This window comes from Aegilops tauschii, chromosome 4, assembly GCF_002575655.3.
Source record: "Aegilops tauschii subsp. strangulata cultivar AL8/78 chromosome 4, Aet v6.0, whole genome shotgun sequence".
In the NCBI taxonomy this organism is placed as follows: Eukaryota; Viridiplantae; Streptophyta; class Magnoliopsida; order Poales; family Poaceae; genus Aegilops; species Aegilops tauschii.
Window position 1 is genome coordinate 59787620 of NC_053038.3, and position 26003 is coordinate 59813622.

Genomic DNA, 26003 nt, shown 5'->3' on the forward strand with positions numbered 1-26003 from the left:
CGCCAACTAAAACTGCACATCCACAAGTAGGGAGGGTAAAGAGTTGCACATCCACTAATAGATAGTTGGCTTGAACAACATACTAAGTTGCACATTTTGCTGGTAGGGGAGGTGGGGCAGGGTGTGCCAACAGTAGAAATCCACAAGTAGGTAGGAGGGTTCCACATCTACCACTAGGTAGTTGGCCGAGACAGTAGACTAGTTGCACATAACAAAAGTCGGTTGTTAATTGCTATGTTATAGCCTCATCGGAGGTTGGATCATGTTGCTCTAAAATTGGTTTTGAAAAAAGTTATACCATGCAGTACTAAAGTTGCACCATGCAATACTAAAGGTTGCACAATATAGCCCCAAAGTTGGCATCTAAAAAATTTCATCAAAACATATTCATGCGGGATCTAGTTTCAAAGATCTCGTCGCGAGGATTCCGGCGGTGAAAACAAATTTGAATTCCGATGCGCGGTTTGAAAGATATGGCTTTTTGAATTTTTGAAAACCCAAAATAAATGCACATGGATCTGTCTGTTCTCACGCTAAAGAGGCAGTGTGAATGCATTTAATGCCACGGTCACATGCACTAGCAGACAAAGAAATTAAGGCATACATGTGATGTGAGCCAGGCTGCTCGTTTTGTCTAAAAATGCGCGTGCACTTTAAAGAATTTGGGTAGAAAAAAATTCCATTCCTATACGTTTCCTCCCCTTTTTCCTTTTAACCAAAGGAGCCCTTACAGTACACTCATAGAACATAAATTTTTAGAGTGTTATTATGCCACTAAGGATTTTAGTCTCATTCTTCGTGCATAGACATTTGAAATAAAGATCCGAGTGGATGTTCAAATTTCTGCGTTTTTGTTTTAAAAAGGTTAAAAACTGAGATCGATTTATTTTTTCCATCATTTTTCCTTTGCCCCACTACTTTGAACCAAAGGTACCATGAATAGTATCATCAGCAGTGAATTTTCTATTTCTACATCTTTCCTCCACTTTCCTTTTGAATCGAAGATTGTTGGAATTTTGCTAGTAGGCCTTTGGCCCAAAGCCCAACTAAAATTCTGAAATTCTCTTGGCCCATTCATGCACACATGTGAGTGAAGTGAGTGAGACTAAAGTTTAGTCCCATCTGGAAGTTGAGAGAGAGTTGCACCTCTTTATAAGGTGAACTCTTCTACCACTTGTATGAGCATGAGAAGAGGAGACCTACACGCACTCCTCCTCCTCGCTTGCCTCGCCACGCCACGGCTCGTCCCGACGCGCCGCACCGCGGGTTGCGGGATCGAGCCGAGGACAGAGCTATGCACGTTGTCTATATTTTTGCTACTTGAGAAAAATTAATGAGTCATTAATTAATGATTAACGGACGCGTTAATTACTGAACCGTTTCCGATTCCTTTGGATCGTGATGACCCGGACATGGGGTTTACTCCCACGCCCTACCCGGCCCGTACTATATAGTCAGGCAGACGTCTACCCTAGCCGCTGCCGCTTCGTATTGTTTCTCACCACCATTCCAGATCATTGCGCCGCCAAGCAAGTCTTCTCCATCTCTCCTTTCGGCGTGCACCGGGAGAAGGGACAGCAGGCCTCCGGAACCCCGCCTCTCGTGATCCTGTACGGGAGAGGGGCGATCAGGTTTTTGGGGAGCGCACTCGCGCGACTGCTGGCAGCGATGATTTCGCGAACGACAACTTCTTCCCCGACCTCGGCAACCTCATCCTCGACGACATGGGCGACAACGTCAACGTCGGCGGTGCTGCTCCTGCTGCATCGTATGTGACTCTATCTTTTCTGTTCGAGATCGTGGTAGAATTCATGTTTCTAATATGTGCCCTAGATGTGCTCTGTTCATCTACTATGCTAGTTCACATGATTAGTTTAATCTCTGCTATTGCTGTCATGATTTATCTTTTGTTCATTCGGATTAAATCTCATAGTAATTTGCTCATATTTCCAACAATCCAAAAACCTGATTATAGGCAATTTACTCCGAGTGGTTTTGCTACGCATCTGAAGCCGCCTTTCCCCGACGAGAGCAGTCTACTGGTTTCAGACCATGGGCTGCTATGACGCCACCAAGGGTAAGCCTGAGGGCGATCTTAATCCAGCACAGCTGGAAGCTTTTGAGAAGATCGATACTCTCTTTAAAGGCGCTCTTCTAAGTGTTATTGACGACTCCATTGTGGACTCGTATATGTCGTTTGACAACGGCAAGGACATGTGGGCTGCGCTCGAGGCCATTTGGTGCCTCGGACGCCGGCAGGGAGTTGTACGTCATGGAGCAATTCTATGACTACAAGATGACTGATGAGCGCTTTGTTGTACAGCAGGCTCATGAGATACAGTCGCTCGCAAAAGAACTTGAGTACTTCAAGTGTGTGTTGCCGGACAAATTTGTTGCCGGAGGCATCATTGCCAAGCTTCCACCTTCGTGGAACACTTTTGCTACTTCCCTGAAACACAAGAGACAGGAGTTTTCCGTTGCAGATCTCATTGGTACTCTTGATGTTGAAGAGAAGGCGAGAGCAAAGGACACACGTGCTCGAGTTGCTGAGGGAGCTTCTAGTGCCCACATGGTACAGAAGAAGAACTTCCATCCCAACAAATTCAAAAACAACAAGAACAAAACTCAGGGCAAAGGCAAGTTTGATACAAAGAACAAGCCGTCACATTCTACCAACTTCAAGAAGAATTCTCATAAGAAAGGGAAGGGACTTTGCCATGTCTGCGGTGATCCTAATCACTGGGCTCTGAAGTGTCCTAACCGCTTTGAGGAGCGCGAACATGAGAAGAGCGGCAAGTCCGCTAATGTTGTCATCGGTGATACTGATATGAAGGAATCTGGGTACGGTATTCTTCCTACCATCCTTTCAATATTTCAATCTCCTGATTGGTTAATTGACACCGGTGCCAATGTACATGTTTGTGCTGATGCCTCCATGTTTTCTTCTTACCAGGTCACAGGGACTTCTCCCGTGCTGATGGGGAATGGGTCACATGCCATCGTTCGAGGTGTTGGTACGGTCGATCTGAAGTTTACTTCGGGGAAGACCGTGCGTTTGAAGAACGTTCATCATGTGCCGTCCATCAATAAAAATCTCGTTAGCGGTTCCCGTTTATATCGAGATGGTTTTAAGTTGGTTTCGAATCCAATAAATTTATAATTTCTAAGTATGGACAATTTATTGGAAAAGGCTATGAGAGCGGAGGCTTGTTTCGCCTGTCTTTGTCAGATATTTGCACTAAAGTTATTAATAATGTTTGCCACAATAATGAGTATGATATTTGGCATTCACGACTTTGTCACATTAACTTTGGTTGCATGACGTGGCTAGCCAATATGAATTTAATTCCGAAAATCTCTACTGTCAAAGGCTCCAAGTGCCAAGTATGTGTGCAAGCTAAGCAACCTCGCAAGTCCCATAAGAATGCAGAGGCAAGCGACTTGGCGCCACTAGAGCTTATACATTCTGATCTTTGTGAGATGAATGGCGTGTTGACAAAAGGTGGAAAGAGATACTTCATGACGTTGATTGATGACTCCAGTAGATATTGTTATGTGTATCTTCTGAAATAAAAAAAGATGAGGCTTTAACTTTCTTCAAAAACTATAAAGCTGAGGCAGAGAACCAACTTGATCGAAAAATTAAACGGCTTAGGTCCGATCGTGGTGGAGAGTATTTTTCCAATGAATTTGATCTGTTTTGTGTGGAACATGGTATAATCCATGAGAGGATGCCTCCCTACTCACCTCAGTCAAATGGGGTAGCCGAAAGAAAGAACCGAACTCTAACTGATATGGTTAACACCATGTTAGACACATCAGGTCTCTCCAAGGAATGGTGGGGGGAGGCGCTAATGACTGCATGTCATGTCCTAAACCGAGTTCCCACAAAGCATAAGACCATGACTCCATTTGAGGAATGGGAAAGGAAAAGATTGAAACTCTCTTACCTACGTACTTGGGGTTGTTTGGCGAAAGTCAATATACCAATTCCCAAGAAGCGCAAGCTTGGACCAAAAACTGTGGATTGTGTTCTTGTGGGCTATGCTTTTCATAGCATCGGCTATAGATTTTTGATAATAAAATCTGAGGTATCCGACATGCATGTTGGTACGATTATGGAGTCGAATGATGCAACTTTCTTTGAGGACATATTTCCTATGAAGGATATGTCGAGTTCATCAAATTAGGAGATACCTACTCCATCTAGTGAGGAATTCGCTGTAATTCCTGAACCCACCATTGCGATGGAACACGTTGAGAATCCTGTTGAGGGTGACAATGGAACTCCTGTGAGGAGTAAGAGACAGAGGACTGCAAAGTCCTTTGGTGATGATTTCATTGTGTACCTCGTGGATGACACACCCAGGACTATTTCAGAAGCCTATGCATCTCTTGATGCTGACTACTGGAAGGAAGCCGTACGTAGCGAGATGGATTCCATCTTAGCTAACGGAACCTGGGAGATCACTAACCGTCCTTATGGGTGCAAACCTGTAGGATGTAAGTGGGTGTTCAAGAAGAAGCTTAGACCTGATGGTACGATTGAAAAGTACAAGGCACGGCTTGTGGCTAAGGGTTATACCTAGAAAGAAGGTGAAGACTTCTTTGATACTTACTCACCCGTGGCTAGACTGGCCACAATTCGGGTGCTACTATCACTAGCTGCCTCACATGGTCTTCTCGTTCATCAAATGGACGTTAAGACGGCTTTCCTCAATGGAGAGTTGAAGGAGGAAATTTACATGGATCAGCCAGATGGTTTTGTAGTACCTGGTCAGGAAGGAAAGGTGTGCAAGTTATTAAAGTCTTTATATGGCCTTAAACAAGCTCCTAAGGAGTGGCATGAGAAGTTCGAAAGAACATTAACTACTGCCGGCTTAATTTGTAGTAAATGATGGTGACAAATGTGTGTGCTATCGCCATGGTGGGGGCGAAGGAGTTATTCTTTGTCTGTATGTCGATGACATACTGATCTTTGGAACCAAACTTGATCTAATCAAGGAGGTTAAGGATTTCTTATCTCGCTGTTTTGAGATGAAGGATCTAGGAGTAGCTAATGTTATCTTAAACATCAAACTGTTGAGAGATGAGAATGGTGGGATCACACTGCTTCAGTCTCACTATGTGGAAAAGATCTTGAGTCGTTTTGGGTATAGCGATTGCACGCCTTCTCCAACTCCATATGATGCTAGTGTGTTGCTTCAAAAGAATCGACAGATTGCTAGAGATCAACTGAGGTATTCTCAGATTATTGACTCGCTTATGTATTTGGCGAGTGCCACGAGGCCTGACATCCCTTTTGCTGTGAGCAAGCTGAGTCGGTTTGTGTCAAAACCGGGAGATGGTCATTGGCATGCGCTTGAGAGAGTTATGCGCTATTTGAAAGGCACCGCGAGCTATGGGATTCACTACACCGGGTATCCAAGGGTATTGGAGGGTTATAGTGACTCAAACTGGATATCTGATGCTGATGAGATTAAGGCCACAAGTGGTTATGTTTTTACACTTGATGGTGGCGCTGTTTCCAGGAAGTCTTGCAAGCAGACCATCTTAACGAGGTCAACTATGGAAGCAGAACTCACAGCATTAGACACTGCCACTGTTGAAGCAGAGTGGCTTCGTGAGCCCTTGATGGACTTACCTATGGTTGAAAAACCAATACCCCCTATCCTGATGAACTGTGATAATCAAACTGTGATCGTCAAGATAAACAGTTCTAAGGACAATATGAAGTCCTCAAGGCATGTGAAGAGGAGACTAAAATCTGTCAGAAAATTGAGGAACTCCGGAGTTATTACGTTGGATTATATCCAAACAACGAAAAACTTGGCAGATCCCTTCACAAAGGGTTTACCACGTAATGTGATAGATAATGCATCGATGGAGATGGGTTTGAGACCCACCGCATGAGTTGTTCATAGTGGTAACCCACTCTATGTGATCGAAGATCCCGTGAAGTAGAAGTGGGAGACAATATGTTGGTCAGCTGAGAGGAGAGTATCCCTATTTTAATTATCCCACTCTGTGAAGATGCAATACTCTCCTGATCTGCATGGCAGGTTGATATTTATCTTAATGTGTTTCAAGTGGCTTATTTGAGTAAGCAGAGATGTTGTCCTGCAGAACATCTCCCGAGGAACACATCTATATGAATTTGACTGTTAACGTCGCTGTCTGTGAGGATTGGGTGTTCTCTAATAAATTCATGAAAGACCCTGGAGTATGACGTATACGCTCCACCCGGGGGAAGCCTTGCGGCAGCCAAGTATCGGTTAAGAATTTGTGTGAAACTAGTTTAGCGGAAAACTTGTAGTTCAAGGCATAGTCCACTATTCAAGTTGTGATCTAGTGTAGCATAAAACTCTAAGTGGAAGTTCAACTCCACAGTCTCCACTAAGCACCGGTATATAAACAATGTTTTGGAACTAAATGATGAGATGTGCCAATGAGACTTTGTGGGGGATTGTTGGCATTTTGCTAGTAGGCCTTTGGCCCAAAGTCCAACTAAAATTCTGAAATTCTCTTGGCCCATTCATGCACACATGTGAGTGGAGTGAGTGAGACTAAAGTTTAGTCCCATCCCGGAAGTTGAGAGAGAGTTGCACCTCTTTATAATGTGAGCTCTTCTATCACTTGTATGAGCATGAGAAGAGGAGACCTACACGCGCGCTCCTCCTCCTCGCTCGCCACGCCATGCCACGCCACGCCTCGCCTCGCTGCGATTATATTTTTGCTGCTCGCGAAAAATTAATGAGTCATTAATTAATGATTAATGGACGCGTTAATTACTGAACCGTTTTCGATTCTTTTGGATCGTGACGACTCGGACGTGGGTTTACTCCCACCACCTACCCGGCCCGCACTATATAGTCAGACAGACGTCTACCCTAGCCGCTGCCGCTTCGTATGGTTTCTCACCATCGTTCCAGATCATTGCGCCGCCAAGTTCCAGATCATTGCGCCGCCAAGTTCCAGATCATTGCGCCGTCAAGCAAGTCTTCTCCATCCCTCCTTTCGGCGTGCACCGGGAGAAAGGACAACAGGCCTCCGGAACCCCGCCTCTCGTGATCCTTTACGGGAGAGGGGCGATCAGGTTTTTGGGGAGCGCACTTGCGCGACTGCTGGCAGTGACGATTTCGCGAACGACAACTTCTTTCCCAACCTCGGCAACCTCATCCTCAACGACATGGGCGACAACGTCAACGCCGGCGGTGCTCCTCTCGCTGAAACGTATGTGACTCTATCCTTCTTATTCGAGATCGTGGTAGAATTTATGTTTCTAGTATGTGCCCTAGATGTGATCTGTTCATCTATTATGCCAGTTCACATGATTAATTTAATCTCTGTTATTGCTGTCATGATTTATCTTTTGTTCATTCGGATTAAATCTCATAGTAATCTGCTCATATTTCCAACGGGTGAAATCCTCCGTGGGATTATTGCATTCTTCCTGCCTGTCCCTTCGCTCGTTCGCTACTCCGTTTCAGTGAGAATAAACAACTCCCACGCGCGCATCCGTACACCCGCTGCCCCGGCGTCCCCCTCCCCGGCCCGATGGCCAACCCGCGCCTCCTCCTCCCCAGGATCCTCTGCGTCGCCGCCGTCGCCGCCTTCTACGCCTGCCTCCCGGCGCCCGTCTCCGCCATCCGGTGAGTGAGATCCGTTCCCCGCAAACCCCCCGCCTCCCCTGTCCAGCGTCGCGTCCTGGAAATGCGAGCGCTCTCGTCGTCGCCGCCCGTAGCTCTAAACTAGTTCGCAATCCATCCGTATCCGTGGTACTTCTTCCGTGTTTGCTGCGGCCTGGCACCGTTGGGAGCCTCACCAGTTGCTCCGCGGCTCTAAATTGCTTGATTATCTTTCTGGAATCAGGCTTCATGCTCGATTATGTTTGTGTAATTACGCCTCATGTTTGATTATGGTTTGTGGAATTTTGATTGTGGGGTTGGGATCCTGGACGGTGATGTTTGGTGTAATTATGTTTTCTGGTCAACACATTTCTACGCCATGGTGTATATGTTCTCATTTTCTTGGTTTTCATTTACTGTCACAATATCAGAATAAATGGTTATACCAGATGCTTTTGTGAAGTGATAAGCATTGAGCTAAATATATGGTAATTACTCTGTTCAAATGGTGCGCTGTGCCGGGGCAAAGGTTTCACTGCACATCCCACCATGAGTCCATGATTATCAGTGTTTCTCCATTCTAGTGTTAGTACAGTTCCAGATGCAAGCTTGATATCTGGATGTTATTCACTAAGTCTGAATACACAACTTGATTTTAAGTCTTGTTCAGGAAGGACATTGGTTTTGCTGCACCCATCATCTGCAGGAGTACTGTTCAAGGCCGGCATTTGATATCAGATGATAATGGTAGTACACCTGTGCCTCTCTCGTGCTTAGATATACTGTCTTGTAAACTGATGCTCCCTCGCGAACACATTCTTTTAGGTTATGTATGTTCTGCTCTTTCGATCGATCCATGGTCTCGCTGCTGCCCACGAACAGGAGGACGCTTCTCCTGTCAGTGAGTTTCTTACCTTTTGTCGCACAAATGTCATAGAAAGATGGCAACATTATAAATCTAACACAGTTCATCGCACCATGCAGGGGCTGCAACCTTGATTCGCAGTGCTGCAATTCTTACGAGTATTGTGTTTCTTGCTGCTTGAATCCTTCTAGGGTAAATCTTACATTCTTACTAGCAGTACTGGATTTGGCATAAGAAGATTGAAAGAAATGAGTTATTTCCTGTGTTATTTACTCATCCTTTTGACAGACCAAGGAAGCAGATGTGCTGAAGTTGAAGGTAGCTAAGCCAGTTACTGCTGGTAAGATGTTTGTAGTTATTGTTTGGTGTATCTTGAGAACTTTAATGTGTCAGAAGAACTTTACACTTTATTATCCTCTAGGAACTTACACCAATATCTTCGATTTCTGCATGGGAAGATGCCGCCATAGTTCTGCAAGTGTGGTACGTGTTCTTTCTTAGCGTGCAAATATGAGGCCATCACTGTTTTGGCCTTTCTAATGAAGTTTAGCACTAATTGACCCTCATTGGAAAACAATTCACGATCTGACCCTTTTAGGAAACACCACCCACCGTGGCGTATTGTTTACACAGAAAATGCCATGGTCAACGGCGCTTGCGCTCTGAACCATGCCCGGCTGATCTGCTGTTGCGGCATGGTCAATACGATTAGTCATGTCTTGGCGTTTGACATTGCCGCGTTAGCAGGTCAGCGGGCATGGGCCAGGGCGCAAACACCGTTGACCATGGTGTTTCCTGCGTAAACAATACGCCCTGATACGGTGGGTGGCATTTCCTAAAAGGTTCAGACCGTGAAATCTTTTTCAGGTAGAGTCAATTAGTGCTAAACTTCATTAAAAGAGTTAAAACAATGATTTTGGCTCTAATATGAATGTCTCAGGACACCTTTTACATGAATATCTATAATACAGAGCTCCAGTATATTTTCATCCTTACAGTGTCTTATTTTGTTGGCAATCTGGCATGTTATAAATTCAACAACTACAAGTTAAAATTATCTGGTAAACAATTCTTCCTTTCAGTCTAAGTTGTTCTTTGAATCTACCAGGTCCATGAAAATGCATATTTGAGTGATTTCCATCATTGCTTTCTGGTGCAGCAAAATTCATCGGGTACAAATTATATTCTTACATCTTGGCTAAGTTACCACATTCTCTAGTTATAGCATCTGTTCACCATCATTTCTAGCACCTAAATTGTTTAGCTAATGCTACTGCTATTTCCTCATAAGATTCAAATTCAACCGCCCATTAGGAGTGGATACGAGCCAAGCTCCACTTGGCTCAGCTCACTTGATGTTACATGCTACGAGCCAGAAGTGGTGGCTTAGCCCCGTTCATAAAGGCCAAGCCAGTTCACTTTGGCTCATGGCATGACTGTAGAACAGCAGCCAGCACTAGTCACACTAAAATAAAATACAGGAAGCAGTTTGTTAGCATTTTTCATTTTATCATTTCGTTACCTCCCTATCTGTTAGTTATCCTCTGTTAGAGATTTATAACGAGCTTGATAGGGCCGATAATAGTGCACGGGTAGGGGGATTTTCTGGAGTTTTGTAAGGAAGATACGAACCTGAGACTTGTTGGCATTGGTTGGGGACTACTTTTGCTGTTGACTTCTTGGATGTGTTGTAGAAAACAAGAATTAAACCTCTGATCACTTCATTTCTGGTTCAAGCTTAGTCTGAGCTGAGCCCAATAAGTGCACAAGGTGCTAACTTCTTGTCCACTACTAATGCCCACATTGTCACGTTCTTGAAGACACGGATTATGCATTAGGAAATGACTATGTATAACTATTTAGCAGGATCAACTGAATCTAATTTTGGATCAAGGTTGGATGGCATTAACGTCATTTTGGGAAGGTAAGGTCTTTCCAATTTAAGCTCTAAATGTAGTTCAGTGAATGATGCCCATGGGAATTTCCTTATGTAATCAAACCTGAAATTTAGGCAGGGGGAATCGTGTAGTTCTGCATGCAGAGCAAAAGGACAATCATGTGTTCCAAGCAGGCTTGCTGAGTTGAACAAATGTCAGATGTAAGTTTATTTAAAATATCTAATATTTCTATGATTTCCGTTCAAATAATACATCATTGTAGATATTGTTGTTTGATGATTATCCTCAGATGTTTTTCCTGATAGAATAATTTTAGTCTGAATGACTACTCGAGTAGCAACTTCCACTGATTATGTTGAGTGCTTTTATGGAAATAACAATTTTTTTTGCATGATTGCACGCGACCCTGTTAATTGTTTTGTTTTATAGTCTGAACGACATAGTTCTTTAGATGAAAATTGACGATGAACTGATATTCTAAAGTTGATATGAACCAGTATTTTAAAGGAAGTCATTATTTACATCTGTTTTGGGCCTGCAGGGCTTTAAAGCATGCTGTCGTTCTAATCAGCTGTTTTGCTCCGTCCCATATCCGGTTACTCAATCTGAATATGGAAGCAATCTCTTTGCTGGAGAAGTTTCAGATATCTACACGCTTCCAAGTTCTGAATTATCAACTACTGCCTACTTGATTAAGTGAAACAATTCTAGCAGAAGTTTGTAAATGACAAAGCAAAACACTTAATTGGAGAAGAGACAGGATCGTGGTGCAATCTATATAGTGGAGTGATGGAAGTTAAGAAAAACACCATATATCTTATACACTGGAGTGATGGAAGATAAGAAAAGCATCATATATCTTGATAAAAGTCTGCAGCCTATTTTGTGCATAATCTAAAATTTTACGTTGTAGTTGTCCATATGAGGTGGATTTCATATCATGTGTGATTGCCAAAAGTAAAGTGGTGAATCACGTTTCAATATAAAACATATTCTTAGAGTGCCTATAATTACTGACAGCAGTGTTGTTAACATGTAGATTCTTCAGAAAATATTCATTCTGGAGCTCATATGAGGCTTTGCTATTACCAGTGTGATTTTGGTCTTTTTGTCACTAACATAATTTATGAAACAGTGTTATTTGGTCTTATTTATCATTATTCATCTAGGATGTCCAAGTAGTAGTAACCAGTAAGTTGCATACACTTGTGGTTCTTGCTATAAAACCATATCTGTTGCACTTCTATTTTAAACAAATTCTTTCATGTTGCAAATCAGCACGAGGAAAATTTAGTCGCGGAGTCTGATTTGAAATGGAGTTGTGTTGACCTTTTTATCTGACTATTTATCAATTCAAGAAACACAAATCAGCATTTTCTTGCTCATGTTTTGTTATTGAAACCAGTTTGCAGAAATATATGAGATGCAAAAATGGTTGCTTTCCCAGTCTTGGGCCCGATCAACCTGCCGAAGTTGTAGACGAAGCTCCAAAAAATTTGGTATGACTAATGCATTATTTTGTATTTGCTAACTTCCCATATAATGGTTATCTCCTGTGTATTTATGCTGTTTGACCACATGCAGACCGTTAAGAGTCTCTCTCTAGAAAAAGGAAGTTTTGATATGCATGAAATACATTTTGCTTGTGTGTATACTTCTGGCCATTTACCAACTCGAAAGTGTCTGCAACTGGGCTGACCACCCCTCACAATAGTCAACTAACTCCAAAATGTCCGCAACTGTCCCCATCTAACTGCCATCAGTGCATAATCGATGGCGTGGTTGGAGTCTTGGAGAGGCTATGATGCTTTGGTACATGGTGTCCCTTGCCTAAGAAACTAGTAACATCTAATTTAAAGAAAACTAATCTTATCTCCATATTTTTTCCTAACAATTTCTATCTTTCTATTCTTCCTAAATAAGGTCCTTATCTCTTTATTTGATTTGGTGAGAATGGGACCTGCTGTACTATCATGTGCCATTGACACACAACACCCATGATATAACATTTAGGCAATGTTGGGTCTGCCACACGACATATCAGTTTTTAGCATTTGGATCTTGGCTAGGGCCTAGGAGTGTACATAGCTGATGTTGTACTGGACAGGTCTAAGAGTGTTGGCAAAGAGACTTAAAGCATGGAACTAATTTTCGTTTGGCTGCTGTTTCAGAATCCTGGAGCGTGCTTGTACATGCAGATGGATGACCGCCTCACCTGTGATGGCTCACATCGACATACCCGAAGGCTCTGTCCTTGTGCATGAAACGGTGGAGAAAATAGTGGCAGTCATAAGAGAGGTAATTTTGTTTTCCTCAAACAGCTCACATCAGGTTTTAAAGATTCATCAGCAAAATTGTTCTCGCTCACACCAGTCACAGTCACTTGCCAGGAAACAAGCGGAGGTAATCCGCCGAAAGCTGACGGCTCAAAATGGCATGGCCATTTCTGCACCGAGTTTCCAAATGGCATATCGCCGATGAAAAGAGAACATATTTTAGCTTTGCAGTTTATCTTTTGCATCTCTGGATGCAATCACCCATGTCCAGAGCAAGCAGCTTCTCAAACACTTATCTTTATAGTAATATATATGGTCACAAATTTGCATGCATGTTCAGTACAAAAACAGCCAAAACGAACTACAGAAACATGACTTTTTTTTAAAATCAGCTGCCCCATGGCAGCATCATCACAAACTTGCACGCTCCTTAAAAGGAGTAGTCGGGCTTGAAATCTGTCAAACTCTTTGGCCTGCCCCTGCCTTTGTTGTCATCCTTATTATTCTGACCAGTGGCACTGCCCTTGTCAGCCTCCTCATCTGCCCCTGCTGCTTCATCTTCTTCGCAGTCGAAGGCGGGGTGGGTGAAGATGTTCTCCAGGAGCCGCGTCCCCCTGAGGGCATTGGTGAGGGGCAGGTGGCCCTCCGGCGTGTCGTCGGTGAGCTCCCAGATGAACTCGTCGGGGAAGGCCCTGTAGTTGAACTGCTCCACCTCGGTGTCCAGCTTCTTCATCCAGCCGATCTTGATGAAGAATCGGGTGAACTCGCGCAGCGACTTGTCCCAAACCCGGCGCTGCACGCTGTACCCGAACCTGCCGCCGCTGTGCTCCAGCCAGAGCGCGTCCACGGCGCGGAGGTCCTCGACGGAGATGAACTGGACCTCCGAGAAGAAGACGTACCCTCGGCGGCGCGCGGCCTCGCCCGCGAGGACGATGAGGAGGGCGCGCGTGGTCTCGTCGGCCTGCCGGTACTCCCCCGCCGCGAGCTGCTGGCCCAGGAGCTCCAGGGAGGGGGTGGGCGGCGAGGTTGTCGCCGCGGCGGCGGCGGCGACCGGAGTCGGAGCCGGCGAGTTGGCGGTTGTGGTCACCGAGGAGGAGCTGCTGGCGAAGAGCTTGAAGGAAATGCTGTTGCTGGCGTTGGTGCTGTTGGTGGTGAGCTTGAGGAGCGCGGGAGGGGAGCCGTCGTGGGTGTTGCTGTTGAGGAAGGAATGGTGGTGCTGGGGGAGGAAGGACTGGAGGGAAGCATTTGCCATGGCCGGCCGGCGAAGGGGCGGCTGAGGATGGATGGAGGGGAGGGGAGGGGAGGAAAGGGAGGGAAACGCTGATAAAGGAGTGGATGGGGTTTTGTCGGGGGATTGGTTGCACTTGGTGGTGGCTGCGGTGCGCGGAGGGAGACCTGAGGCTGAGGCTGTGGGCGCGTGGTCTGCTTGTCTGTGTGCTCTTCCTCTGTGTTGTGAAAAATTATGGATTTCCGTGGTTTTGTAGGGGTGCATCCGGAGGGGAATACAAAGGAGCGCTGCGATTGGTGGGTTCTGGGTGAGATGAGGATACTGGCTATCGCACCTCAACACATGTGTTTTGTTTGCAGGGGAGGGGAGGTGGGCAGGCTGGGTCCGTGGAACATTCTTGTTATATTCTGCTGCTTCATTTTGTTGTTGCACAATAAAAGTTTGGAAAATTCAACAACGTCTTATCCGCGTATCTGATTTTCAGTTCTTTTGGGTGAGATGGTATCCGCGTATCTGATTTTCAGTTCTTTTGGGTGAGATAGCTCCAGCCGCTTCAGTCCAGTTTACATTTTTGGAAAATGGAAGATAGAATAGCCCACCCTCTACATCATGGATGGTTGGACACATATATGCAATGTTTAATACGTCGAAATTAACTCAGAAGAGTCTGTCCACTTGGACTTTGGTTTCGTTATTACGTAACTATGTTGTGATTGAACATGGTATGGTAAGCCTCTTTTCTTTTGACTAGATAATTATCCGTGCGTTGCAATGCGATGTAGATGTTCTAGTAAGTTACTGTATGATTAACTGCTTGTATTAATGTGATTGTGCAAATAAATGTTACTATACCCGCGATATACCTATCTAAATATATTTTGGTATTTTATTTGTAATCACTTATTGGCTTGCCAAAGAAAATCCAAGCTTATTTTATAAATCAATAAAAGGTGAAACAATTAAGACCATTGAAATTATGCTCAGAAACAGGATGAAAGGTTGAACGAAGCACTCCGCCGAGCAGAAAAAGAAATGCTATTCTTTTTTAAGTAGTACTAGATGAAGGCCAAGTTCAACCAAGTGGTGACATGCCAAACATTGAGGCCCAAGATCCACCCAAGACCCTCATAGTTTGACTTGAATAACAAAGAAGCATCCTAGAAGATCCACCCATTACGCAGCGAAGTACACGAAAACTTACGTCAAATATCGTGAGACATTTTCACCTGCTTCGTAAACCTGTAATATGAGCCCAAGCAAAAGTTTACGCTTTTTGATCACATTTAGGTTGGTTTATTTTTTTGGATGAAAATGATGAAAAAATGCATTTAGAACCTTAAAGCAACAAATGAGATCTGTAAAATCTTAAAATTTGAAATTATCTCTAATATGTGATTTATTTCATGTAGAAAAAGTATGGAGTATGTTGGATACATATTTTTGTATGGTGCTTCACAAGGTATGAGTTTTCGATATTTGTGAAGTATGAAAAATAAATTACGACACAATGAGTTGCAATATGATGTTAAATTCGTCAATGATAATGATAAAGTAAATGGTCTATTCCATTTTCAAGTTACATGCACAAAGAAAATGATTGGTCATTGAAAACCTCATAGTTTGACTTGAATATCTAAGAAACATCATGTGCACTAATCAAAGCAAAGTACGGCCAAACTTTGTCAAATCTCTTAAGACCTTTTCGCTATCTCCTAAACCCGTAATATGAGCTGATGAAAAATGTAACATTTTTAAACCATATCTAGGTTTATTCATATTTTTGCATGAAAAATGCCAAAACATGCATTTAAAATCTAAATAGTAGCAAATGAGAACAAAAAAATCTTGTAATTTGAAATTATATCAAATATGTGCTTTAATTCATGTAGGAAAAGTTTGGAGTATGTTGGATGGATATTCTTGCAAGGTGCTTCACAAGGTACTGGTTTTTAGGTATTGCTCGCACACGGACATGTTGCTGTGTCGCCCCCGCATCGAGCACGACACGCAAGATACATCAACGGGTGAGCCTCGTTGGGAGTGTAATACGCAAGACACGTCGGTGATGTCTCTTGAGGATATGAAACCCCACATGCCCAAAAGATGTTGGAAATATGCCCTAGAGGCAATAATAAAATGGTTATTATTGTATTTCCTTGTTCATGATAATTGTCTATTGTTCATGCTATAATTGTATTAACTGGAAACCGTAATACATGTGTGAATACATAGACCACAACATGTCCCTAGTAAGCCTCTAGTTGACTAGCTCGTTGATCAATAGATGGTTATGGTTTCCTGACCATGGACATTGGATGTCATTGATAACGGGATCACATCATTAGGAGAATGATGTGATAGAGAAGACCCAATCCTAAGCATAGCACAAGATCGTGTAGTTCGTTTGCTAAGAGCTTTTTTAATGTCAAGTATCATTTCCTTAGACCATGAGATTGTGCAACTCCCGGATACCGTAGGAATGCTTTGGGTGTACCAAACGTCACAACGTAACTGGGTGGCTATAAAGGTGCATTACAGGTATCTCCGAAAGTGTCTGTTGGGTTGGCACGAATCGAGACTGGGATTTGTCACTCCGTATGACGTAGAGGTATCTCTGGGCCCACTCGGTAATGCATCATCATAATGAGCTCAATGTGACTAAGGATCATGTGTTACGGAACGAGTAAAGAGACTTGCCGGTAACGAGATTGAACGAGGTATTGGGATACCGACGATCGAATCTCGGGCAAGTAACATACCGATAGACAAAGGGAATTGTATACGGGATTGATTGAATCCCCGACATCGTGGTTCATCCGATGAGATCATAGTGGAACATGTGGGAGCCAATATGGGTATCCAGATCCCGCTATTGGGTATTGGCCGGAGAGGTGTCTCGGTCATGTCTGCATGGTTCCCGAACCCGTAGGGTCTACACACTTAAGGTTCGGTGACGCTAGAGTTGTTATGGGAAATAGTATGTGGTTACCGAAGGTTGTTCGGAGTCCCGGATATGACGAGGAGCTCCGGAATGGTCCGGAGGTGAAGATCGGTATATTGGACGAAGGGTATTGGAGTCCGGAATTGTTCCGGGGGTACCAGGCTATGGCCAGCATGTCCGAAAGGGGTTTCGGAGGCCCCGACAAGCGTTGGGGGGCCTTATGGGCCAAGGGGAAGGGGCAAACCAGCCCACTAAGGGGCTGTGCGCCCCTCCCAACCCCTCTCACGTAACCAGGAGAGGTGGGGGCGCCACCCCTAGGGCAGCCGCCCCTCCCGGCTTGGGGGGCAAGTTTCCTAGGGGGTGGGGGCGCCCAAACCCATCTAGGGTTTCCCCTGGCCGCCGCCTCCTCCTCTAGATCCATCTAGAGGGGCCGGCCCCCTCTCCCCTTCCCCCTATATATAGTGAGTGTTGGGAATCGTAGCATAATTTTAAAATTTTCCTACGCTCACCAAGATGCATCTATGGAGTATACTAGCAACGAGGGGAAAGGAGTGCATCTACATACCCTTGTAGATCGCGAGCGGAAGCGTTCCAATGAATGTGGATGACGGAGTCGTACTCGCCGTGATCCAAATCACCGATGACCGAGTGCCGAACGGACGGCACCTCCGCGTTCAACACACGTACGGTGCAGCGACGTCTCCTCCTTCTTGATCCAGCAAGGGGGAAGGAGAGGTTGATGGAGATCCAGCAGCACGACGGCGTGGTGGTGGATGTAGCGGGATGCCGGCAGGGCTTCGCCGAGCTTTTACGAGAGAGAGAGAGGTGTAGCAGGGGAGGAGGGAGGCGCCCAAGGCTGTGATCTTGCTGCCCTCCCTCCCCCCCTTTATATAGGCCCCCTGGGAGGGGGGGCGCCGGCCAAACCCCATCTAGATGGGGGGGCGGCGGCCAAGGGGGTGCCTTGCCCCCCAAGGCAAGTGGGAAGCCCCCCACCCTAGGGTTTCCAACCCTAGGCGCAGGGGGAAGGCCCATGGGGGGGCGCCCAGCCCACTAGGGGCTGGTTCCCTTCCCACTTCAGCCCACGGGGCCCTCCGGGATAGGTGGCCCCACCCGATGGACCCCCGGGACCCTTCCGGTGGTCCCGGTACAATACCGGTAACCCTCGAAACTTTCCCGGTGGCCGAAACTTGACTTCCTATATATAATTCTTCACCTCCGGACCATTACGGAACTCCTCGTGACGTCCGGGATCTCATCCGGGACTCCGAACAACTTTCGGGTTTCCGCATACACATATCTCTACAACCCTAGCGTCACCGAACCTTAAGTGTGTAGACCCTACGGGTTCGGGAGACATGCAGACATGACCGAGACGCCTCTCCGGTCAATAACCAACAGCGGGATCTGGATACCCATTTTGGCTCCCACATGTTCCACGATGATCTCATCGGATGAACCACGATGTCGAGGATTCAATCAATCCCGTATACAATTCCCTTTATCAATCGGTATGTTACTTGCCCGAGATTCGATCGTCAGTATCCCAATACCTTGTTCAATCTCGTTACCGGCAAGTCTCTTTACTCGTACCGCAATGCATGATCCCGTGACTAACGCCTTAGTCACATTGAGCTCATTATGATGATGCATTACCGAGTGGGCCCAGAGATACCTCTCCGTCACACGGAGTGACAAATCCCAGTCTCGATCCGTGCCAACCCAACAGACACTTTCGGAGATACCCGTAGTGCACCTTTATAGTCACCCAGTTACGTTGTGACGTTTGGCACACCCAAAGCACTCCTACGGTATCCGGGAGTTGCACGATCTCATGGTCTAAGGAAAAGATACTTGACATTGGAAAAGCTCTAGCAAACGAAACTACACGATCTTTTATGCTATGCTTAGGATTGGGTCTTTGTCCATCACATCATTCTCCTAATGATGTGATCCCGTTATCAACGACATCCAATGTCCATAGTCAGGAAACCATGACTATCTGTTGATCAACGAGCTAGTCAACTAGAGGCTTACTAGGGACACGTTGTGGTCTATGTATTCACACATGTATTACGATTTCCGGACAATACAATTATAGCATGAACAATAGACAATTATCATGAACAAAGAAATATAATAATAACCATTTATTATTGCCTCTAGGGCATATTTCCAACAGTCTCCCACTTGCACTAGAGTCAATAATCTAGTTACATTGTGATGAATCGAACACCCATTGCGTCCTGGTGTTGATCATGTTTTGCCCTAGGGAGAGGTTTAGTCAACGGATCTGCTACATTCAGGTCCGTATGTACTTTACAAATATCTATGTCTCCATTTTGAACACTTTCACGAATGGAGTTGAAGAGACGCTTGATATGCCTGGTCTTCCTGTGAAACCTGGGCTCCTTCGCAAGGGCAATAGCTCCAGTGTTGTCACAGAAGAGAGTCATCGGGCCCGACGGATTGGGAATCACCCCTAGGTCGGTAATGAACTCCTTCATCCAGACTGCTTCCTGTGCTGCCTCCGAGGCTGCCATGTACTCCACTTCACATGTAGATCCCGCCACGACGCTTTGCTTGCAACTGCACCAGCTTACTGCTCCTCCATTCAAAATATACACGTATCCGGTTTGTGACTTCGAGTCATCCAGATCTGTGTCGAAGCTAGCGTCGACATAACCCTTTACGACGAGCTCTTCGTCACCTCCATAAACGAGAAACATGTCCGTAGTCCTCTTCAGGTACTTCAGGATATTCTTGACCGCTGTCCAGTGTTCCATGCCGGATTACTTTGGTACCTTCCTACCAAACTTACGGCAAGGTTTACATCAGGTCTGGTACACAACATGGCATACATAATAGACCCTATGGCCGAGGCATAGGGGATGACACTCATCTTTTCTCTATCTTCTGCCGTGGTCGGGTATTGAGTCGTGCTCAATTGCACACCTTGCAATACAGGCAAGAACCCCTTCTTGGACTGATCCATATTGAACTTCTTCAATATCTTGTCAAGGTATGTACTCTGTGAAAGACCAATGAGGCGTCTTGATCTATCTCTATAGATCTTGATGCCTAATATATAAGCAGCTTCTCCAAGGTCCTTCATTGAAAAACACTTATTCAAATAGGCCTTTATACTTTCCAAGAATTCTATATCATTTCCCATCAATAGTATGTCATCCACATATAATATGAGAAATGCTACAGAGCTCCCACTCACTTTCTTGTAAACACAGGCTTCTCCATAAGTCTGTGTAAACCCAAACGCTTTGATCATCTCATCAAGGCGAATGTTCCAACTCCGAGATGCTTGCACCAGCCCATAGATTGAGCGCTGGAGCTTGCATACTTTGTTAGCATTCTTAGGATTGACAAAACCTTCCGGCTGCATCATATACAACTCTTCCTTAAGGAAGCCGTTTAGGATGCCGTTTTGACGTCCATCTGCCATATCTCATAATCATAGTATGCGGCAATTGCTAACATGATTCGGACGGACTTCAGCTTCGCTACGGGTGAGAAAGTCTCATCGTAGTCAACCCCTTGAACTTGTCGATAACCCTTAGCGACAAGTCCAGCTTTGTAGATGGTCACATTACCATCCGCGTCCGTCTTCTTCTTAAAGATCCATTTGTTTTCTATGGCTCGCCGATCATCGGGCAAGTCAGTCAAAGTCCATACTTCGTTTTCATACATGGATCCTATCTCGGATTTCATGGCTTCTAGCCATTTGTCGGAATCCGGGCCCGCCATTGCTTCTTCATAGTTCGAAGGTTCATCGTTGTCTAACAACATGATTTCCAGGACAGGGTTGCCGTACCACTCTGGTGCGGAACGTGTCCTTGTGGACCTACGAAGTTCAGTAGTAACTTGATCCGAAGCTTCATGATCATCATCATTAACTTCCTCCCTAGTCGGTGTAGGCACCACAGGAACATTTTCCCGCGCTGTGCTACTTTCCGGTTCGGAAGGGGTGACTATCACCTCATCAAGTTCCACTTTCCTCCCACTCAATTCTTTCGAGAGAAACTCCTTCTCCAGAAAGGACCCATTCTTGGCAACGAAGATCTTGCCTTCGGATCTGAGGTAGAAGGTATACCCAATAGTTTCCTTAGGGTATCCTATGAAGACGCATTTTTCCGACTTGGGTTCGAGCTTTTCAGGTTGAAGTTTCTTGACATAAGCATCGCATCCCCAAACTTTTAGAAACGACAGCTTAGGTTTCTTCTCAAACCATAATTCATACGGTGTCGTCTCAACGGATTTCGACGGAGCCCTATTTAACGTGAATGCGGCAGTCTCTAAAGCATAACCCCAAAATGAGAGCGGTAAATCGGTAAGAGACACCATAGATCGCACCATATCCAATAGAGTGCGATTACGACGTTCGGACACACCGTTTCGCTGAGGTGTTCCAGGCGGCGTGAGTTGTGAAACTATTCCACATTTCCTTAAGTGTGCACCAAATTCATGACTTAAATATTCTCCACCACGATCTGATCGTAAGAATTTTATTCTCCTGTCACGTTGATTCTCAACCTCACTCTGAAATTCCTTGAACTTTTCAAAGGTTTCAGACTTGTGTTTCATTAGGTAGACATACCCATATCTACTTAAGTCATCAGTGAGAGTGAGAACATAACGATATCCTCCGCGAGCCTCAACACTCATTGGACCGCACACATCGGTATGTATGATTTCCAATAAGTTGGTTGCTCGCTCCATTGTTCCGGAGAACGGAGTCTTGGTCATCTTACCCATGAGGCATGGTTCGCACGTGTCAAATGATTCGTAATCAAGAGACTCCAAAAGTCCATCTGCATGGAGCTTCTTCATGCGCTTGACACCAATGTGACCAAGGTGGCAGTGCCACAGATATGTGGGACTATCGTTATCAACTTTACATCTTTTGGTATTCACATTATGAATATGTGTAACATCACGTTCGAGATTCATCAAGAATAAACCATTAACCAGCGGGGCATGACCATAAAACATACCTCTCATATAAATAGAACAACCATTATTCTCGGATTTAAATGAGTAGCCATCTCGAATTAAACGAGATCCAGATACAATGTTCATGCTCAAAGCTGGCACTAAATAACAATTATTGAGGTTTAAAACTAATCCCGTAGGTAGATGCAGAGGTAGCGTGCCGACGGCGATCACATCGACCTTGGAACCATTCCCGATGCGCATCGTCACCTCGTCCTTCGCCAGTCTCTGTTTATTCCGTAGTTCCTGTTTTGAGTTACAAATATGAGCAACCGCACCGGTATCAAATACCCAGGAGCTACTACGAGTACTGGTAAGGTACACATCAATTACATGTATATCACATATACCTTTGGTGTTGCCGGCCTTCTTGTCCGCTAAGTATTTGGGGCAGTTCCGCTTCCAGTGACCACTTCCCTTGCAATAAAAGCACTCAGTTTCAGGCTTGGGTCCATTCTTTGATTTCTTCCCAGCAACTGGTTTATCGGGCGCGGCAACTCCCTTGCCGTCCTTATTGAAGTTCTTCTTACCCTTGCCCTTCTTGAACTTAGTGGTTTTATTCACCATCAACACTTGATGTTCTTTTCTGATCTCCACCTCCGCTGATTTCAGCATTGAATATATCTCAGGAATGGTCTTTTCCATCCCCTGCATATTGAAGTTCATCACAAAGCTCTTGTAGCTTGGTGGAAGTGACTGAAGGATTCTGTCAATGACCGCGTCATCCGGGAGATTAACTCCCAGCTGAGTCAAGCGGTTGTGCAACCCAGACATTCTGAGTATGTGCTCACTTACAGAACTATTTTCCTCCATTTTACAGCTGAAGAACTTGTCGGAGACTTCATATCTCTCGACCCGGGCATGAGCTTGGAAAACCAATTTCAGCTCCTCGAACATCTCATATGCTCCATGTTTCTCAAAACGCTTTTGGAGACCCGGTTCTAAGCTGTAAAGCATGCCGCACTGAACGAGGGAGTAATCATCAGCACGTGATTGCCAAGCGTTCATAACGTCTTGGTTCTCAGGGATTGGTGCTTCACCTAGCGGTGCTTCTAAGACATAATCTTTCTTGGCTACTATGAGGATGATCCTCAGGTTCCGGACCCAGTCCGTATAGTTGCTGCCATCATCTTTCAGCTTGGTTTTCTCTAGGAACGCGTTGAAATTGAGGACAACGTTGGCCATTTGATCTACAAGACATAGTGTAAAGATTTTAGACTAAGTTCATGATAATTAAGTTCATCTAATCAAATTATTTAATGAACTCCCACTCAGATAGACATCCCTCTAGTCATCTAAGTGAAACATGATCCGAGTTAACTAGGCCGTGTCCGATCATCACGTGAGACGGACTAGTCAAGATCGGTGAACATCTCCATGTTGATCGTATCTTCTATACGACTCATGCTCGACCTTTCGGTCCTCCTTGTTCCGAGGCCATGTCTGTACATGCTAGGCTCGTCAAGTCAACCTAAGTGTATTGCGTGTGTTCCGAGGCCATGTCTGTACATGCTAGGCTCGTCAACACCCGTTGTATGCGAACGTTAGAATCTATCACACCCGATCATCACGTGGTGCTTCGAAACAACGAACCTTCGCAACGGTGCACAGTTAGGGTGAACACTTTCTTGAAATTATTATAAGGGATCATCTTACTTACTACCGTCGTTCTAAGCAAATAAGATGCAAAAACATGATAAACATCACATGCAATCAAATAGTGACATGATATGGCCAATATCATTATGCTCCTTTGATCTCCATCTTCGGGGCACCATGATCATCTTCGTCACCGGCATGACACCATGATCTCCATCATTGTGTCTTCATGAAGTCGTCACGCCAACGATTACTTCTACTTCTATGGCTAACGCGTTTAGCAACAAAGTAAAGTAATTTACATGGCGTTATTCAATGACACGCAGGTCATACAAAATAATAAAGACAACTCCTATGGCTCCTGCCGGTTGTCATACTCATCGACATGCAAGTCGTGATTCCTATTACAAGAATATGATCAATCTCATACATCACATATATCATTCATCACATCTTCTGGCCATATCACATCACATAACACATGCTGCAAAAACAAGTTAGACGTCCTCTAATTGTTGTTGCAAGTTTTTACGTGGTTTGTAGGTTTCTAGCAAGAACATTTCTTACCTACGTATGACCACAACGTGATTTGGCAATTTCTATTTACCCTTCATAAGGACCCTTTTCATCGAATCCGTTCCGACTAAAGTAGGAGAGACAGACACCCGCTAGCCACCTTATGCAACTAGTGCATGTCAGTCGGTGGAACCTGTCTCACGTAAGCGTACGTGTAAGGTCGGTTCGGGCCGCTTCATCCCACAATGCCGCCGAAACAAGAAACGACTAGTAGCGGCAAGAAGAATTGGCAACATCAACACCCACAACTGCTTTGTGTTCTACTCGTGCATAGTAACTACGCATAGGCCTGGCTCATGATGCCACTGTTGGGAATCGTAACATAATTTTAAAATTTTCCTATGCTCACCAAGATGCATCTATGGAGTATACTAGCAACGAGGGGAAAGGAGTGCATCTACATACCCTTGTAGATCGCGAGCGGAAGCATTCCAATGAACGTGGATGACGGAGTCGTACTCGCCGTGATCCAAATCACCGATGACCGAGTGCCGAACGGACGGCACCTCCGCGTTCAACACACGTACGGTGCAGCGACGTCTCCTCCTTCTTGATCCAGCAAGGGGGAAGGAGAGGTTGATGGAGATCCAGCAGCACGACGGCGTGGTGGTGGATGTAGCGGGATGCCGGCAGGGCTTCGCCGAGCTTTTACGAGAGAGAGAGGTGTAGCAGGGGAGGAGGGAGGCGCCCAAGGCTGTGATCTTGCTGCCCTCCCTCCCCCCCTTTATATAGGCACCCTGGGAGGGGGGGCGCCGGCCAAACCCCATCTAGATGGGGGGCGGCGGCCAAGGGGGTGCCTTGCCCCCCAAGGCAAGTGGGAAGCCCCCCCCCACCCTAGGGTTTCCAACCCTAGGCGCAGGGGGAAGGCCCATTGGGGGGGGCGCCCAGCCCACTAGGGGCTGGTTCCCTTCCCACTTCAGCCCACGGGGCCCTCCGGGATAGGTGGCCCCACCCGATGGACCCCCGGGACCCTTCCGGTGGTCCCGGTACAATACCGGTAACCCCCGAAACTTTCCCGGTGGCCGAAACTTGACTTCCTATATATAATTCTTCACCTCCGTACCATTCCGGAACTCCTCGTGACGTCCGGGATCTCATCCGGGACTCCGAACAACTTTCGGGTTTCCGCATACACATATCTCTACAACCCTAGCGTCACCGAACCTTAAGTGTGTAGACCCTACGGGTTCGGGAGACATGCAGACATGACTGAGACGCCTCTCCGGTCAATAACCAACAGCGGGATCTGGATACCCATGTTGGCTCCCACATGTTCCACGATGATCTCATCGGATGAACCACGATGTCGAGGATTCAATCAATCCCGTATACAATTCCCTTTATCAATCGGTATGTTACTTGCCCGAGATTCGATCGTCGGTATCCCAATACCTTGTTCAATCTCGTTACCGGCAAGTCTCTTTACTCGTACCGCAATGCATGATCCCGTGACTAACGCCTTAGTCACATTGAGCTCATTATGATGATGCATTACCGAGTGGGCCCAGAGATACCTCTCCGTCACACGGAGTGACAAATCCCAGTCTCGATCCGTGCCAACCCAACAGACACTTTCGGAGATACCCGTAGTGCACCTTTATAGTCACCCAGTTACGTTGTGACGTTTGGCACACCCAAAGCACTCCTACGGTATCCGGGAGTTGCACGATCTCATGGTCTAAGGAAAAGATACTTGACATTGGAAAAGCTCTAGCAAACGAAACTACACGATCTTTTATGCTATGCTTAGGATTGGGTCTTTGTCCATCACATCATTCTCCTAATGATGTGATCCCGTTATCAACGACATCCAATGTCCATAGTCAGGAAACCATGACTATCTGTTGATCAACGAGCTAGTCAACTAGAGGCTTACTAGGGACACGTTGTGGTCTATGTATTCACACATGTATTACGATTTCCGGACAATACAATTATAGCATGAACAATAGACAATTATCATGAACAAAGAAATTTAATAATAACCA

The 26003-nt window shown here is 45.4% G+C and overlaps 2 protein-coding genes across 12 annotated transcripts; one reads left to right on the forward strand and one right to left on the reverse strand.

The window, feature by feature from the left end:
* Window positions 1-7326: 7326 nt before the first annotated feature.
* Window positions 7327-14367, forward strand: LOC109742895 (uncharacterized). 11 transcript variants are annotated; one of them, XR_006662190.1, is made up of 13 exons: window positions 7327-7652; window positions 8289-8375; window positions 8454-8529; window positions 8613-8685; window positions 8782-8833; window positions 8915-8976; window positions 9602-9665; window positions 10357-10417; window positions 10505-10591; window positions 10933-11186; window positions 11797-11890; window positions 12563-12689; window positions 12782-13000. XR_006662190.1 is itself a non-coding variant. In XM_040386613.2 (12 exons), the coding sequence occupies exons 1-11, from the start codon at window positions 7331-7333 to the stop codon at window positions 12653-12655; spliced, it is 1071 nt and encodes a 356-aa protein (XP_040242547.1). In that variant the 5' UTR covers window positions 7327-7330; the 3' UTR covers window positions 12656-12689; window positions 14152-14367. The 11 variants fall into 11 exon arrangements, 7 of the variants coding, with proteins under 7 accessions (XP_040242547.1, XP_040242545.1, XP_040242546.1 ...); XR_012181347.1 differs by having other exon boundaries at window positions 10360-10417; XM_040386613.2 differs by lacking the exons at window positions 10933-11186; window positions 12782-13000 and adding an exon at window positions 14152-14367.
* On the reverse strand, window positions 12949-14159 carry LOC109742893 (tetrapyrrole-binding protein, chloroplastic). Its single transcript, XM_020301995.4, has one exon. It carries the CDS (start codon window positions 14157-14159, stop codon window positions 13098-13100), a length of 1062 nt encoding a protein of 353 aa, XP_020157584.2. The 3' UTR covers window positions 12949-13097.
* Window positions 14368-26003: the final 11636 nt, after the last annotated feature.

Coding starts and splice junctions, on each gene's coding strand:
- LOC109742895 (XM_040386613.2), top strand. CDS start 7,331: ATGATTAATTTAATCTCTGTTATTGCTGTCATGATTTATCTTTTGTTC. Junction 9,666..10,356: donor GGTGCAGCAAAATTCATCGG/GTACAAATTATA, acceptor ATAACTATTTAG/CAGGATCAACTGAATCTAAT. Junction 10,418..10,504: donor ATTAACGTCATTTTGGGAAG/GTAAGGTCTTTC, acceptor CCTGAAATTTAG/GCAGGGGGAATCGTGTAGTT.
- LOC109742893 (XM_020301995.4), bottom strand. CDS start 14,159: ATGCACCCCTACAAAACCACGGAAATCCATAATTTTTCACAACACAGA.